Source organism: Impatiens glandulifera, chromosome 8, assembly GCF_907164915.1.
Source record: "Impatiens glandulifera chromosome 8, dImpGla2.1, whole genome shotgun sequence".
In the NCBI taxonomy this organism is placed as follows: domain Eukaryota; kingdom Viridiplantae; phylum Streptophyta; class Magnoliopsida; order Ericales; family Balsaminaceae; genus Impatiens; species Impatiens glandulifera.
In genome coordinates, this window is record NC_061869.1 from 38,068,708 (window position 1) to 38,086,390 (window position 17,683).

At 29.9% G+C, this 17,683-nt stretch overlaps 1 protein-coding gene across 1 annotated transcript; it reads right to left on the reverse strand.

The window, feature by feature from the left end:
• Positions 1-8,236: 8,236 nt before the first annotated feature.
• On the reverse strand, positions 8,237-13,268 carry LOC124913090 (leucine--tRNA ligase, cytoplasmic-like). Its single transcript, XM_047453711.1, has 3 exons — positions 13,039-13,268; positions 10,473-12,541; positions 8,237-9,672 (listed from the first exon to the last, which is right to left on the reverse strand). The coding sequence occupies exons 2-3, from the start codon at positions 12,520-12,522 to the stop codon at positions 8,453-8,455; spliced, it is 3,270 nt and encodes a 1,089-aa protein (XP_047309667.1). The 5' UTR covers positions 12,523-12,541; positions 13,039-13,268; the 3' UTR covers positions 8,237-8,452.
• Positions 13,269-17,683: the final 4,415 nt, after the last annotated feature.

Sequence of the window (17,683 nt, forward strand, 5' to 3'; positions counted from 1 at the left end):
TTACTGTGTATGGGAATTTTCGATTGAAAATCAGGCTAGGACTAGTGTTTTAGTCTAAAACTAGGCCATGGCTTGAAAACACAACTATGTGCCAATAAATACGATCAGATACCATGTGTGGCTAAAACTCTCGGTCAAACGCTAAGTTTCTCAATTGCAACATGGAAAACATGGTCGGAGGCGCGGCTAACAGAAATCCTTGGTCGATGGTTCAATTTCTCAATAAAAATGAGGTTGTAGCTGATTTTCTTAACCGCAATTAAGTTTTCTCGGTAGGATAACTGTCTGGCTTACGAAACTTGGTTAGAAATACAATAAAATCTCGATAAATTAATAACTTCGATTAATTAATGAAATTTTGTAGTCCCAACTCGGGACTATTAAGATAAATTAATAATTCACTAAATTTATAAGATAATATATTTTTATTAATGCATCTAAGTCTCATATAATATATAAATTAATAATCCCATAAAATTATTTATTTTAAGAAGTACTTTTATAATAAGACTATAATGTAATTTGCTTCCTTTTGAAATTGATGTTTCCTAATACTTTATCTTGAATCCTTTTTAATGCATTATGGAGATGTGGCGTACTATGTTCATATTGCAAGAGAAAATCATTGTTACTTGAATTAGGTTTAGTAATATTCATGAATGTATTTAATTTATTTAAATTCATGCGTCTATAGTTTATTTAAATTCATGCGTCTATAGTTTATTTAAATTCATGCATCTATAATTTAATTACATTTGGGAATTTATTTAATTTACTAAAATTCATTAATATATCTCGCTTAATTAATAAATTATTAATTTATCGATTAATTAATAAATTATTAATTTATCGATTAATTAATATTTCGATTAATTAATAATTTTTTTCAGTCCCGAGGGTATTAATTTATCGAGGTTTTACAGTAAGGTAGTGATTGATTTTCCTTACATATACATGACTTCTCTTTATTAAAAATTATCCTTAAAAGAATAAATTATTTTTATTTTGGTAGGTGTTAAGTTATAAAATACTAAGTTATTTATTATGTCTTTATAATAAATATAAATATAGTTTTTTAAAATTAATTATAACATTTAAATATATTTGGTTTAATAATAAAAAAAGTTTTATATATATATATATATATATATATATATATATATTATGAGTATTATTATCACAATTACCAACTAAATATGATTATAAAATTAAGACAAACATATTTAATGAATCATTAATTGACATAATCTATAATATATATATATAATGATGCTAAATTTTTAAAGTGTCCGGATTGTCGGGTCGAGAGTTGTGGTTAATTTGGATATATATATATATAAGAGTTAATGGATACTTGGGTCGGATTGTGGGTTGACCCGCCCATAAACTTAAAACGGTTAAAAATAAAATTAAAAATGTTATTTATATGTTTCGAACTTGTAACCTAACAAAATTTATATTTTAGATTCAACGCCAAATTTGATAAATACGAGACATTTTGACAATAAAAGTTCAAATTTTTAACTAAATAATCTCTCTATATATATATAATACTTAATTTTTAAAGTGTCCGGATTGCTGGGTCGAGAGTTGTGGTTAATTTTGGTATATATGTGAGAGTAAATGAATATTTGAGTCGGATTGTGGGTTGACCCGCCCATAAACTTAAAACGGTTAAAAATAAAATTAAAAATGTTATTTGTATATTTCAAACTTGCAACCTAACAAAATCAAGTATAACCCTTTAACCAACTAGGTTAACAACACATTATGTTTTAGATTCAATACCAAATTTGATGAACGAGAGATATTTTAACAATAAAAGTTCAAATTTTTAACTAACTAATCTATCTCTATATATATAATGATGCTTAATTTTTAAAATGTACAGATTGTCGGGTCGAGAGTTGTGGTTAATTTGGATATATATGTGAAAGTAAATGGTAATTGAGTCGGATTGTGGGTTGACCATCCCATAAACTTAAAACGGTGAAAAATAAAATTAAAAATGTTATTTGTATGTTTCGAACTTGCAACCTAATAAAACAAGTACAACCCTTAACCAAGTGTGATTGAGATGTGGTTTGTCGAGAGATAATAGGCCGGTATCAATTGAAAGTGGTTAAATAAATATGAATCAAATATTTGATTGTCCAAAGTGTGAGGTCACGATGCTAATTATTAAAAAATATGAATCAAATATTTGATTGAAAAAGTGAAAGTGTAAAGTCACGAGATGAGAGATTAATTCGGAAAAATATGTGATGAAATTAAATTAAATCAATGAAACAAAAAACTAAAGTTTTGAATAAAAATAACCATATTTACAAGATTTTATTTCAGTTGTCTTAATCTCAAAAACAAAATTATAAAAGAAAATTTATAACAAATGTGAAATTATATAACTTCACAAAATATTACAAGTAAAAGAACCACATACACAATATTAAAGTTTCTCAAATATATATATATTTTATATAATTTCTAACAATTATGATATTATGAAATTAATGTGAAACACAATATAATGATAAAATTTATGAAATAAAATTTAAAATATTATTAATTTTGTATAAATCATGTGTAAAGTTGTAAATTAAAAAATGGAACTTAAATGTGTCATTTTTTATATTACAAAATTTAATTAAGGTGAAAATCATTTTTATTTATAAGATTTGTTTTATTTGTAATGTCATTTACTCTATTGTCATTTTATGTTTTTTTTATGAAGAAGTTATGGATGGTTACAATCTACATGCAATGTTGGCTTGCAAGCGAAACATGTATAAAAAGAAAACTAAATTAAAAATTGAAAGTAGGAGACAATTAGGGGTGTTCAACCGACGGTTCCGGTTAAGACTGGTTTTGTCTTTTATTTTACAAACCGGTTAATCGGCCGTTAATGGTATCAATTTTATCGGTTCTAATTCTACCGATTTTGGTTGGTTCTGCTCGGTTAACTGGGTTTAACCAGAACCGATAATTCAATTTTTTAAATTAAGTAATAAATTTTGAAATGATTTTTTTTAAAAATTATTGTTTGCACTTTCCTATTATTGTACTATTCTCTATCATCTATATTATAATATATTATATTATTATTATAATATATTTAATTGATATATTTAAAAATATGTTATAATATATTATTTTATTGTAACAATATAATATATTTTATAACTATTTTGTTTAACTATTTTGATTTTGTTAACTTATAATTCTATGTTATTGAATTGTTATAAAAACAATTTTACATATTTTAATGAAATTATTTGAGTTTGTTTTTAATTTATTTTTGTAAAATTTTTATATAAATTATAGTGTTTTTAAAAAATAATTCAATAAAAATTATAATTTAAAATTTAAAAATAAAAAAGATTTATTGATTATTAAATATTATTTATAAAATAACTAATACAAATTATAAAATATAAAAATATATAATTAAATTATTATCGGTTAAACGGTTAAACCGTTAGAAAAATAGGTAAACCGAAAATCGAACCGTTTAACCGATAAAAAAACGGTTAACCGAAACCTTTAGAACCAGTTAACTAATAAACCGTTAAAATGAAATCGGTTAACTATCAGTTCGGTTGGGTTACCGATTTTCTGGGTTTTTTCACAGCCCTAAAGACAATTTAGCTGTGACATTTACAAAAGAAAACTAAACATATTATATATAAATAATAATTTTTTATATACTTACCCGTGCATTAGAATCATATATATAATGAACATTCAGAGATGAGGATGTTTCACCTTATCAATTTGATAATTAATAGCAAAATAAAAGTTCACTTGAGGCAAAACTATCACCGTACAAAACAGGTAGCCCTAGATGAGAACGTATATGGATTACTAATATTAGGGGAATGAAAAGAGATGAAATTTAGTTATTTAAAAATTGAAAGAGAATTATTTAGAATTGTTGTTCTTACTGTAAATAGAGAAAATATTAGTTATATGACTTGATATTTTTGTGTTGTATACTTTTAGACAACAATTTAATAAGTGTGATGTTTTTGGTTGCTTGCTTTTTTATATTTTCACCTTTAGATATGGTTGCTTTTATATTTTTGTAGTTTTCTATTTCATTGAATGGGTTCTTGGAAAATAATTTAATTAATATGGAATGATAGTATTTGTATATAAAAAAATCTTAATACTGAAATATTATATTCAAATCAATATATTTAATTAAGGAAAAAAAAAATATATATATATATATATATATATATATATATATTCATAAATTGTATAATTAGTTAAGATGTTCAAATAATTGTAATTATACACTGTTCTTTGAAGGGAAATTTGACGAAATGATTAAAAAAAAATAGGTTAAATGCGCTGGAACAGCACATAAATTAAATTGTGTTGGTGACCACTTAATTTTTTTTTGACGAAAATATTTCTTTAGGATAACGTGAAGGGGAGGATCGTCACGCGAAAAACCCTAATTCTTTATATAAATACTTAAAATTTTTCATTTGGTTATTTTCCTTTCTCTCTTGCGATGGAACCCTGATCATCTTGTTCATCTTGTTCGTCTTGGCTGTTCATCTTGTTCGTCTTAGTTGTTCATCTTGTCGATGCAAGTTGAATGCTCGATGATGATATTTGTAGATAAATGCAGATGAGTTTGTTCTTATTGTCATCTTGTTTTTCATCTTGTTCATCTTATTGTTCATCTTGATTTTCATCTTGTCGATGATGATATTTGTAGATGATGCTCTGATTCGGATGGTTTCATAATGCTAACTAGCTCGCATCATTTGTATTGTGTAATGTTTATCAAATCTGAATCGTCGATTCTATTTGATCTTCTCGCTGTGTTTTTATCTAATCAATGTTTTGTAGTAAATAAAGGTTCTGATTATCTTATACATTGTTTTTATATGCCTTTTAGTTTTAGTTTGTTTACGATATGTTGATGCTGGCCTGTTTTCAACGGATGATAGAGAAATGTTCTCCCATACTTAACCAAAGCTGGAGTCTCTATAGGGCTCATTTGCAATTACCCGGGAATCTAAGGTATTTGTAAGAAGCAAACGAATAAGCCCCCGAGAATTGATACGTAAAAACGTCAAAGGTCTATGGTGAGGAAGCATTAATATGTCTTTTGCTTGGAATCGGTTGCATTCACAAAAGGCATTTTTGAGTTTATACTATACATTTTCTATCACTATTTTCTTTTTGTGATTTGGATGTTCTTTGTATTTTTTGTATAAAAACTTTCCAGACTGATCAAATTTATCAACGTCTTGTATAATTTGAACATGATGGTGAAAAAAGATGCAATATTTAGAACTAAATCTTTCGCAGGTTAGTTTTTACTAAGAAACAAAAATGTCTCACCGCAAGTTTGAGCATCCTAGACATGGCTCCTTGGGATTTCTTCTGAGGAAAAGGGCCAACAAACAACGTGGAAAAGGTCGATTTCTATTTTATGACAAACTTACAAATCTTTGTTCAGGGCCTAAATTATCTCATCTCTTTGTGGTAGATTCAAAGGTCTTATAGAATTGTTGAAGTATATTATGTCCATCAAGAGGTTAAATAACTTGTATATGAATTAACATAATTCTAAATAAGACATCTTTAAATTCATTCAAACTTGGCTGATGTAAATTAATGATAATGCTAATAGGTGTTATACTCAAAACATATTGGCTTTATATTGTAGGACAAAACTATGAGTAAAAAGGATTCTCCATTTAATTTAGTAAAAACTGTTACAGATTTTCTCATATTGTTAATACTTTCTTAACTATGTTAACCAGGGCTTGTCTATATTTTATGGGGAGACTGATCTGCCACTGAATTTGAGCCATCTGATTGTTGCATAATGTTCTGATTTGACATTGTGATGATGTTCTTGGAGCTTAATTTTCATGCACTTATTATGAACAATTGTTTATGTCTTTTCTCTTATCTTCTTTCATGTGGGAATTATTTGTTTTCTACAAGTTTGATAGGCCATAGAACATACTCATCAGTTATAAGAAACTGTGAGAAAATGGGAGTTATGAAGTATTAGAAGGTGAAAAGTTAACTGTTAATGATCTATAATCATGAATTGGGAATAATAACTTGAATATCTTTTGGGTGATCAGAAAGATGAAGGGGATGCTCATAAAAAATAAAAAATGAACTTACTATCTGTACTACCTAGAGGGAGATCATCTTAATTTAAAGAAATCATTGAGCCTGGCTTTGTTTGTGCTGCATCTCTACCTACTGTTATGACCTAATATTTGATTTACTTGCAATTTCATGAATTTTGAGTGACAATATTGGTATCAATTTTATATAAAATTGTTTGATGGTGTTCACATATTTCTGCTTTACTTATATGTTCAGACATCTTCATTGAAAACTTGTTTTTATATATAAATTACTGTTGAGAGTGCTTCACAAATGGATGGTAAAAGGCAACATGTTCATACAAGACAGTGCCAAGAAAAAAAACATGGTCTCAAGTCGTGCATAAATAGATCGGAGGACAAGTGACTTAGTTCAGCAGGCCGTCTTGAAGTCTTAGTTCAGCTGACCGTCTTGAAATTGTAATTGAGAATATTGGGAGAAAACTAAAACATGAGTAACCAAGTTCGCGCATAAATTATATAACAGAATCAATTACGACAAGAGAAATATTTGGTCTAAGCATGAGAATACTTTTTTGTTGGTATGAATATAACCATGTGGTACTCTTTGAAGTTGAAAATAATATTCTTCTTTGATGGAGAAATCAACATTTTGCATGCTCAAGAACATCTAATAAAATCAAAACAAAACTAATGAGGACACTACTTTTGATCATGTCATTTTGGGGATTGAATCTCAAATGTAGATGTGTTATGACTTCTTGATATAACAATTGCGAATGTTGAGAGATTAAAAAAAATCAAGTTCACGCATAACAAATGGTTAAATTATATAATGGAATCATTATTGATAATTGCATTTTCGATCTAAGAATGACAATGAAGTTATTTTAAAAGAGATTCAAACTAACATAACGTCATTTCAGTCGAATGGAATGCCATCGCTAAACGATCGTGCCCATTGCGAGACGATCGTGCATGTTCATCGAATGTGACATTCTCCGTCTTCTCATTCTCCTTCTCTTCATTCTCCATCTCCTCATTCTCCATCTCTTCATTCTCCTTCTCTTCATTATCCTTCTCCTCATTCTCCATCTCTTCACTCTTCACTCTTCACTCTTCATCTCCTCATTCTCTATCTCCTCATTCATCTTCTTCTTCTCATCTTTATTCTCATCATCAAACTTCTTCTTCATCTCCTGTAAAATGAAAAAACATTATGGTCAGTTTATAATTGTATTACTTCAATGGTGTCGTCGCGAGATGATCGTGCCATTCGCGAGACAATTGTGTCTTTCGCGAGACAATTGTGCCCTTCGCGTGACGATCGTGCCCTCCACGAGACGATCGTTCCCTTCACCATTCGCGAGACGCGACCATACCATTTTTAACGAAAACAACAAACAAATCGAGGAAGAAGAGTAACAGTTGCCACAGTGCTCGTGCTCATGGTTGTGTCCGTCGAAGATCGCCGCTGTGGCTGTCCGTCGATCGCCGCCGTTTAGGTTTTCATTTAGAGAAGAGGAAAAGAGCGGGAAAAGAGAGAAGGAGAAGAAGAGAAATGAAAAAAAATGCGAAGTTATATTAAATTGTAAGGGATTCTCGACTTTTCACGGGTTTTTCCTTCGCGTGACAATCCTCCCTCCGTGTTACGCGAATTGGGTATTTTCGTCAAAAAAAATTTAAATGGTCATCAACGTAATTTAATTTATGCGCTGATCACCAACACATTTAACCCTTTATTTAAGGGTCATTTCGTCAAATCTCCCAGTTCAATAAATTGAAAAAATATGCATTGAGATCGTCGTTAACGTTCCAGCCAAGCTACAGCAAAAACTTTCTCAGGCTATCATGTGATTTCATTAAGACAGTATTCAAACCCAGTTTCACTAAAAACTAGAATAAAAATAGATTATTAAAAATACATTGCCAGTTTCTTTGTCAAATCTGTATCAGATAAAATTCTGAATCAAAATCGTTTCAAAATAGTAAATATACACAAAAAAATTTTTTAAAAAAATCATATATCTTTTCTCATCATAATCAAAGATACTTTCCTAAATTGCATCTAATTCCTTTCTTAAAATTTTATTATCAAATTATTTACACACCAAAAGCCAAAGCAGTTCAACTTGTAATCAAAGGCTTAAATAACAATGAATTTGTAAGTGCTTTAAGAAAGCAAAGTAGAATATCCTTACAAAATTACTGAAATCAGTCAGATACAGGATTATTAATATCAATCCTTGCAAACAAACAAAAAAAAAGTCAATACAGAAAATTGAAAAAAAAAACAAAAAACAGGCAGGTCTATAATTTGATAAGGGAAAGCTTACTCATACTCAGGACAAGAAGATCGCGGTTGGATTTCCGGGTGATGGTGGACTCTTGTTTAGAAGTGTCGCAAAAGATCCAGCCCTCAATATAGCATTCGGATCAGTCATCGACAAAATCTCAAGTTGCTCAAGGCCAAGCTGACGCTTAATCAGCTCCGAATTCTCCACAAGAACATCAATCTCCCCAAAAGGTAACTTGAAATCCAACGCTTGAAATCCAACAGTCGCGACCTCGTCTTTCTTAAATCTCAAGAAAGGCATGCATAGTTTCTGAATCTGCTTAAAATTTCCTTCTTGCCCAACCAAACTCTTCTTCAACGCTTCAAGAATCTCCTGATCAGGACTAAAACCACCAGTATTGCTGACAAACTTACTTTGAAGTATATTCAAACATTCCTTCTTCCACCCATCGTATTGCTCGTTCACATATATTAACCCAACCGAAATTTTATCAGGGTTATTTGACACATTTGTCTTACCCTTCTTCGAACCCGTAAGCTGTTTCTGAAGAAGCTTCCTCATTGAAACAATCGTGTCTTGTAAGTATTTATTCGCTTTCTTAAGTGTAAGATCGGGTAATTCAGCTTCAGGCCAGCCAGCTTTAATAACAAACCCTTCTTTCTTCAATAACTCTCTCCATACGTATTCAGCATAATGCGGACAGATCGGAGCTATAAGCCTCGTTTGAACATCCATAAATTGGAAAAGAAGAGTTCGGTTCATTCCATCGGAACCACACGAAAATCTATACTCATCTCTAGCAGCTTGAAGGTCATAAAAGCCAGTTTTAAGAGCTTCCCTAAACATATAATCTGCATAGTTCTTCCCGGTTACACTAACAGCAATACTTATTTCATTCGAAAATACGCGATCAGCATATGTTGTTGGGGGAACATCACGTAAAGAGGATTCAGCGCTAAGAACTTCCTCCATCCATGCGATTTCCTTTGTTAGACGCAATATTGCAGCATTAGCGGTTTCAAACACAAAGTTGGCATCATCCATTCCATCACCAGCATCGGCTAAAGAGAACCTAGTGGCATCAGCAGAGAATTCCTGAATGGCTTGGCGTAAGGTCCTGAAATTTCCAGTTGATTTTGACATTTTCTCTGAGTTTAACATGATATGACCGTTACATCTGAATGCTCTTGGCCATTGATGTCTTGGAAGAAGTGCGGTGTGGTTGTATATGCAGAAGGTAAGATGATTCTGGATTAGATCCTTACCTACAGTGTTTCACATTATGAGTTTGAGTTCAGAATTGAAATGTACATAAGATCAGATATTTTTTCCTTTTTTTTGTAACCAGATGTCTAGACCTGCTTTCGGGTAACTCGACTAATCCTTGAAGGAGGGTAGGATATCAAATTAGGCTCTGTTTGATGACGGGTTATTTAGCGTCCATTTGGACAAGATCATGACATAAATTTTCTTAGAAACACTTTTTTTTTAAGTATGATTTAGATGAGATAATGTTCAAGAACATAACTTAATTAAACATATATTCATAAATTTGCTGATGTTTTCTTGCCAAACCCAGCATCAGCTCTAGAAAATATGTTACCAAATCAACAACTTCAGCAACCAATTCTTTCAAATCATTAACTAAAATACTAAACTATAATTATCTCTTTAACAAAATTACTTTATTGTTAAGAAATGATATTTTACAACTTGTTTGATGAGGATTATTTGGATTTAATCCAATAATTCTTTATTTCACCATAAATCATTTCATCAATTAAATCAACTACAATATCAAATTACCATTACTTTATACTTCATAAAGTTTTAAATATTATATACAAAAGATATTTTAGTCATTTATCACAAATAAACTTAAGTAATCCACTTTTTCATCAAACAATATCTTTTTCAAAATAACCCTACATTAAACAAGCTCTTAGTCATTTATCAGACATAACCCCCAATAATCTATTTTATTCATAAAAAAGGTTTTTTCCAAAAAGTATAATCAAAAGAAAAACTACATCAAACAATTTCTTAGTATTAGTATAGAAGATACCTGAAACACGGAGGTCAAAAGGATACCAGTACTCAAATTCTTTTTTCATCTTATGAAGAAGAGACGAAGGTATAGTTGACGATTCTGGAAATGGGCCATTACCGAACAAGAATTCCCAGACATCTTCTGTAAGCTGTTCTGGTTTAACAGATGAAGTATCAGATCCATACATATCACCCTTCTGTAAGTGGTGGCATACAGTGTAATATGCCATGTATAGAGTGGAATCGGATAAAGACTCCACAAGAAATTCTTCATCCCAAGGAATGCGAGTGCCTAACCCAAAACTTCGAGAGCAAGCCCATTGATTAAGCCAGCTTAGCGTGTGCTCGAATCCATGCCTTGTCTCGTCAGAGAAGAGACCCATTGAAGCTAAGCATTCTTCGGCCTTCTTTTGCCATTCGGTTTCTCCATAAGTAATATACCATTGATCGGTTAGTGCCACAACACACTCATCACCAGATCTCGACATGACTTTCTTCTCTGGTTCACTGTAGATTAAAGCCAAACCCTCCTCCAAAATCTTGTTTTTAATCAGGCTCTTTGCTTCTTGGACTCTCATTCCAGAATATTCACCTGCGATCATGGTTCCCTCGTAGAATCCTCCTTTATAGATTTTCTTCTTGGCCTCTTCTAGTTTCTGCTTCTCATTCTGGCTCTTTATTTTCATATCCAAGCAAATTTTCTCAGCAGATTTATCCCCAAATTCAGGGGTGTTTATAATTGGAATAATGTTGAATGGCAAGACCCACTCATCTTTCAAGCCAAACTTTTCTCTGAAAGCTGGTTTCGATTTCAAGTCATGAAGGGCCATGAAATCATCAGGGGAATCACTGGGTACACTTGTCACGATCCCAGTACCCTTGTCAGTTAGAATTGACAACATAGGTAAGGAGTATATGACCTCGTTGAAAGATAAAGGGGATCTCAAAGGCAAACCTAGCAAATCGTTCCCGCTCAGCTCCAACAAACACGTAGGTTTCTCAGGAACACGAGATAACTTTTGGTATGCCAGATTAAGTGCTGCCCTTTCTGTAACTATAAAAACATCAGTTTCATTAATTTCATATGCTCCATATTTTCCATCAGGCAGAACCCAGGCATTGGTTTGTCCATACATAGTCTCTGGTCTTAGAGTTGCAGCAGCAAGATATACTCTTCTACCCTCCAAAACACACATCTTAGGGGGGAAAGGTGAAATGACTTCCATCTTGATAAGAGTGTACTCTTGTGGAATGACACCCTCACCTGACGCCCGATCATGATCTGCACAGGGTTGGCCATCTAATGGTGAATAAATTGTATGTCTCAAATCCTTGACTATTTTACCCAACTTCTTTAATTTTTTCACTTGCCACCGCACAAATGAATCGAAATATGGATTCATGTCAGTTGTAATGAAAGTCCGTCTCCAATCACAGCCTAAGCCAAATGACTTAAGGTCTTCAACAGCTAGAGGGGGGAAATAAGTTAGCCAATTATATGGATTTGCAAAGTTTAAAATCTCCTTATCAGATAGACCATAACTTTGCATTATTTGCCACTGGTATTTATCCCCACCAGCCTTTGCTGTTGCCTTAGATTTCTTCCCTTTGAATTTATCAGGAACTGACTGGTTTTCTGCAATAACTTCCTCTAGCTTTATTATCTCTTCAACTTTCTCTTCAGGAAAAACTGGGGGATAACCATATTTATCCATCTCTCGACGAAGTTTGTCAGCTGAAGCCTTGATGGGCATCCCAGTGCAATGAAATGCAAAAGGTAAGAGGACATTAGCACCTCTGAGCCTGTGATATGCCGCAGCAAACTCGAGCTTTGAAAGAGAAAAAGCGTGACCCAGGTGAAGATAACCATTCATGTAAGGAAAAGGAAAGTTGCCAAAGAATTTTTCACCCGGACCAGGAGGTGCATCTAAGGGTTCAGCTCTGAAGACTTCCTTTTCATCCCACCACTTCTGTACCTGTGTCTCAATCTCAAGAAGTTTATCTCTTCTAGCAAAACTCTTCCCAACATCTGTTGCTATGTCTTGACCAGAGGTTGCCATATGCATGCCAGTAATTTGACAAAAACTGCAGGAGGAAGAGGAAGAAACAAACTTTTATCAATACAAATCAACAGTTCTAGATGAACATCAGAATCGTCAGTTACCTCTCTTGCAAGCAACTTTGCACAATTAAATAGGAATTTAATGACTAACCCACAAAAGCAGAGGGTATTACATTTTGTAAAGTAAAAGCTTACAATGGAAGGATTCACATAAATCACAAAATTTGAACATAATAATGCAAAATTCAGATCTTTAACAAGTTTCCACGATCTATATGCGATTACTGCATGTGAAATCCATTCAATTTAACTACATATCAAGCTTATAGATCCGAATGATAATATCTTCAAGTATTCAGGCACCGATGCTTATAAAACCATTGTTCTAATTGAAATGAAAAGCTGTAAAACAGTATAAAATATTAGTATATGCAAAAACGAAATGAAGAAAACATTTTCCACGCAAATACGGAATACCCATTTTCAAAATATAGATAAAACAATACAATTTAGAGAGAACCTGAGAAGTTCTCTACTGAGAACCTTCTGAGTCAGCCGAAGACGGAGTACTGGAAGAATACTTGCTGAGGAGAAAAGCAGAGCCGCAGAAGGAGCTCCACAACTAACTCGCGCGACAAAGCTTAGACGAAATGAAGATTGCTGCAGCTTGAAGCCAAGGAGACGGCGCCCAGCTGATCCAACCGCCACAGCTTCTTCTGAGAGAGAGAAAGTAAGACGTTCAGAAGAAGAAGAAGAAGAAGAAGAAGAAGATAAAATAAAACAAAAAAAAAAGGATATGGAATATAACATTATATTTTTATCAAAACAAAACCCTAATGTTTTTGCTTTTGTAAATTATTAATTCTTTCATTCCTTTTGCAAGCCCAATCAATAAATAATCTTTTGTATTTTAGGCTTTCTGTCATTGTTGGCTCAATTCAATCAATAAATGTAAATGAGTCTTGTGTTATGCAACTTTGAAACTAAAAATTGGGATCTAGTGGGGATAGTTCCAATTCCTAATCATCTTGTTACATATAATCATTTGGATTTATGTTGTGTTATAGAAACAAGGCAAAAAATTTCATTAAAGAAATTTGTTTGAAATCTGGGATTTAGACTAGGGGTGTTCATCGGTTCGGTTTTCGAGTTATTCGAGTTTTCGGTCCGGGTTCTTCGAATTTTTATTTTTTTTAAGAAAATTCAAAAACTGAACCGATTTGAATAAATTCGAATTCGGTCGGATATTCGATTTAGACCAAATATACATCACCTACCCATAAGATAATTTTTTTAAAGAGTTAACAAAACAAATAAGTTGTCAAAAAGATCTTATCTACTTAAATTTAAAAAAAATATTAATCAAACAAATTTAGCTTAGTGACTAACGCAAATATATATTCGACAATTGAACAACACAAATAAAATAGTGTCGAAGACGACAATATATGGTGATTGAGAGGTGTGAACAACTAGAGGAAAAAAAATGAATGAGGGGTTATGGATTTAATGTATGGATCTAGATCTAGTAGGAGGTCCATGATAATTTATTATATAATATGTAATAAGTTATATAATATAGAATAAAAATAAATAATAAAAATGAATTCGATTCGAAAACCGAAAATAATTTGAAACCTAAACTCGAAAAACAAACCGAAAACCGTATTTGAATTTGAATCGGTTTAAAATTCGATTCGAAAACCAAAAATATAATTTGAATTCAGTTTATTCGAATTCGGTGAATTCAAATTCGGTCGGATATTCGGTTCAGATATATTGAATACCCCTAATTTAGACTTTTTAACAAATATTTAGGTCTTGGAGAATTAGTTTTGAATACAAGATCATAACTTTCTAGTTAGGCCTTATTTTGACATGAAATAATTATTTCAGTTTGTTTTATTATTATTATTATTATTATTATTATTATTATTATTTTTTGGTGAATATCATATAAGTGGATTATTATTAAATTTCATTTTTTTTATAAAACTCACTAACGATGGTTAATATAACTATGCAATATATACATATATATATTTTTTTTATTGCAATAGGAATTGGAATACAATAAATTTATTAAATAATAAAAATATATTTAACATAAATAAACTGTAATACCTTATAAAATTAGGTAATGAATAGGGTTGTACAAAAAAACAAGAAAACTGATAACCTTAATGAACTGAGTTTATCGGTTTCATTTTACCGATTTATGGTTAACCGGTTTTTTTACTGATTAAATGGTTTGATTTTCAGTTGAACTAATTTTCAATCGGTTTAACCGGTAAATCGGTAATAATTTAATCATATATATTTATATTAGTTATTTTATAAATATTAGATATATTATAAATAATATTTAATAATATATATATTAGTCATTTTTAAATTTTAAATTATAATTTGTATAGAATTATTTAAAAAAAAAAATCTAATTTATATATCTATTGATTTAAAAATGGATACTTTAAAAATATATTATATTGTTAGACTCATATAATATATTATAACCTATTTCTAAATATATCTATAAAATATTATTATAATATATTATATTATAACAATTATATAATATAGATAAAAATAAATGGATAATAACATAAAAATACATCACAAACAAGGCTTTTGAAAAAAATATCATTTAATAAGTTTAATACTTAATTTAAAAAATTAAATTATCGGTTCACGGTTAAATCGGTTAACCGACCAAACCAGTAGAATCAAAACCGATAAAACTGATATCAATACTAGTTGGTTAACCGGTTTGTAAAATAAGAGATAAAACTGTAATCGTTTAACCGGTTAACCGACCAGTTGAACACCCTTAGTAATAGAATAATTTTTGTAATAACTAGTATAACGAATATATGAAAATGAAGTAATAAACTTTGCACATTTTTATACAATAATATCTACACTAATTACATTAAAAATATATTTAACATAAACGACAATACCTTATAAAATTATATAATGCAATAGTTTTTTCAATAACTAATATAACGAATATATGAAAATGAAGTAATAAACTTTGCACATTTTTATGCAATCATATCTACACAGTCTATGTATATTAAAAATATATTTAACATAATTATAAAATTATGTAAAGTAATACTCTTTGCAATAATTTATTAAATTATGTAATGCAATACTCTTCGCAATACTTATATTTTTTTCATTTGCAAATTTATCTATTATTTTATTTGCAATATTTGGGTTGAAACTTTAGTTAGAATATTTTATATATTTTTGTATATTACCGCATTAACATTTGCATTTTATTCATGTAGCTGATCTGCAACTCTTTTCGCAATGTTACAAATAAAATTATTTTATTGATAATATTGCAATATATTCAGCACATAATTCTGACTACAACTTTATTTGTATTATTTAAAATACATGATTTGCATAGTTGTATATAATATATTTTCAAATTTTGTATTAAATTTACAAAAGTTATATATATATAGTTCATTACAAATTTATAAATTAAATCTATCATGTATTAAAAGTTTCAAAATTATTAAAAAAATTTGTCAAAAAATTTAAAAAAAATGTGATTTCCAAATAGTTCCAAAACTTTTCACCCTATCCATTGATATGTCCATTCTTCACCTCATCCAATGAGTTTTGGATAAACATTTCTGCACACCTTTATACATTTAACAAAATAAGAATTATATTTATTATCTATTTTATTTATTGAATATATCAATGTATATTGATTTTCTTACCGCATTTGCATTCCAAGACTTTTCCCACTCCATCAGGGTGCATTCTCCAATAACATTTGACAACATTAAATAACCCAAATATTTGACATTAAATATAAACTAAATCACTTGAAAGTTTAAGTATTTGAAAATAAACATGTTCAAAATATTAAGGATTAAACATGATCTTACTAAATAACTAAATTATTTTTTTGTCATATACCTATTAATTATTCAAACCAATAATTCAGCATACTTAAAATATTATGATTATAACTAACCTCAATAGTATTTTATGAAAATATTATACATTGCATTTTAAAATGAAGCATATAAATTAAATTAAAGATTGAAATCACTAACCTTCTTCATCGTATGTCTCCAACAATTTATATGTAGGACTTTGTCAATTTGCTAAGATTTTTTAAATCTACATCTCTATTGTATCGTTTTCTTCCCTTTCAATAATTGAGGGTGACTGAGTTGAGTCTATATTGTCCATAATAAAGGCACAATTATTGATTATTTTATGTTGGGTTAGGTTGAGTATCATAACCTTCAAAAGAGATACGTTGAACTGAAGTTGAAGTTGAAGGTTTATTGGATAGACATGCTTCTTATTTTGGTTGTATTTGTGGTTTACAGAACCATAAACAAAAATCATATATTGCAGAACCATAAACATAAATTATATATTGTATAAATCAATTAGAACCATAAACAAACTACAAATTATAACATTCTAAACTCTTCCCTACACATTTTCATTTCAAACTAAATTCATTATAAACATTCCACTTTGAAATTGAAATCATATATATAGCTACATTTTAAACGCATTCATAAACATTCTCATTTCAAAATAAATTGTAAACTGATTGTAACATTCTTATTTAAAACTAAAATCATATATATTTAAGTACTTTATAAATTGAAATCATATATATTTAAAATTGAAATCACATACAGGTAGATTTTATAAATTATTTCAATAATATATATATATATATATATATATATATATATATATATATATATATATATATATATATATATATATCTATCAGGATTTAAGTAAACTTATTTCATAAACCCTAAACCAATACGTTTCAGAAAACATATTTTATTAATCCTAAAACGAACATTATTCAATAATCTACCTTAATACATGTACCTTTTTGAAGAAAACGAAGTTGAAAAGGGATTCAGAAAAGAACATTGTTGTAGAGGATGTTATTAAAGATTGAAAGAGGATTTTGGCAATGACGATTGATTGAGGGATTAGGGATTTAACTATGTTGGTATAGGGATTCAACGAGCTTGCGGCTAGACAATTTCGGCAAGCTTACGACTAAGCAATTTCTGCGAGATGGGATTGAGGTAAGTCGTGAGTCAGGATAGGGTTTGGGGTTTGAGGGAGAGTGTGAGTCGGGGAGAGAG

Coding starts and splice junctions, on each gene's coding strand:
- LOC124913090 (XM_047453711.1), bottom strand. CDS start 12,522: ATGCATATGGCAACCTCTGGTCAAGACATAGCAACAGATGTTGGGAAG. Junction 9,673..10,472: donor TTTTGACCTCCGTGTTTCAG/GTATCTTCTATA, acceptor GAAACACTGTAG/GTAAGGATCTAATCCAGAAT.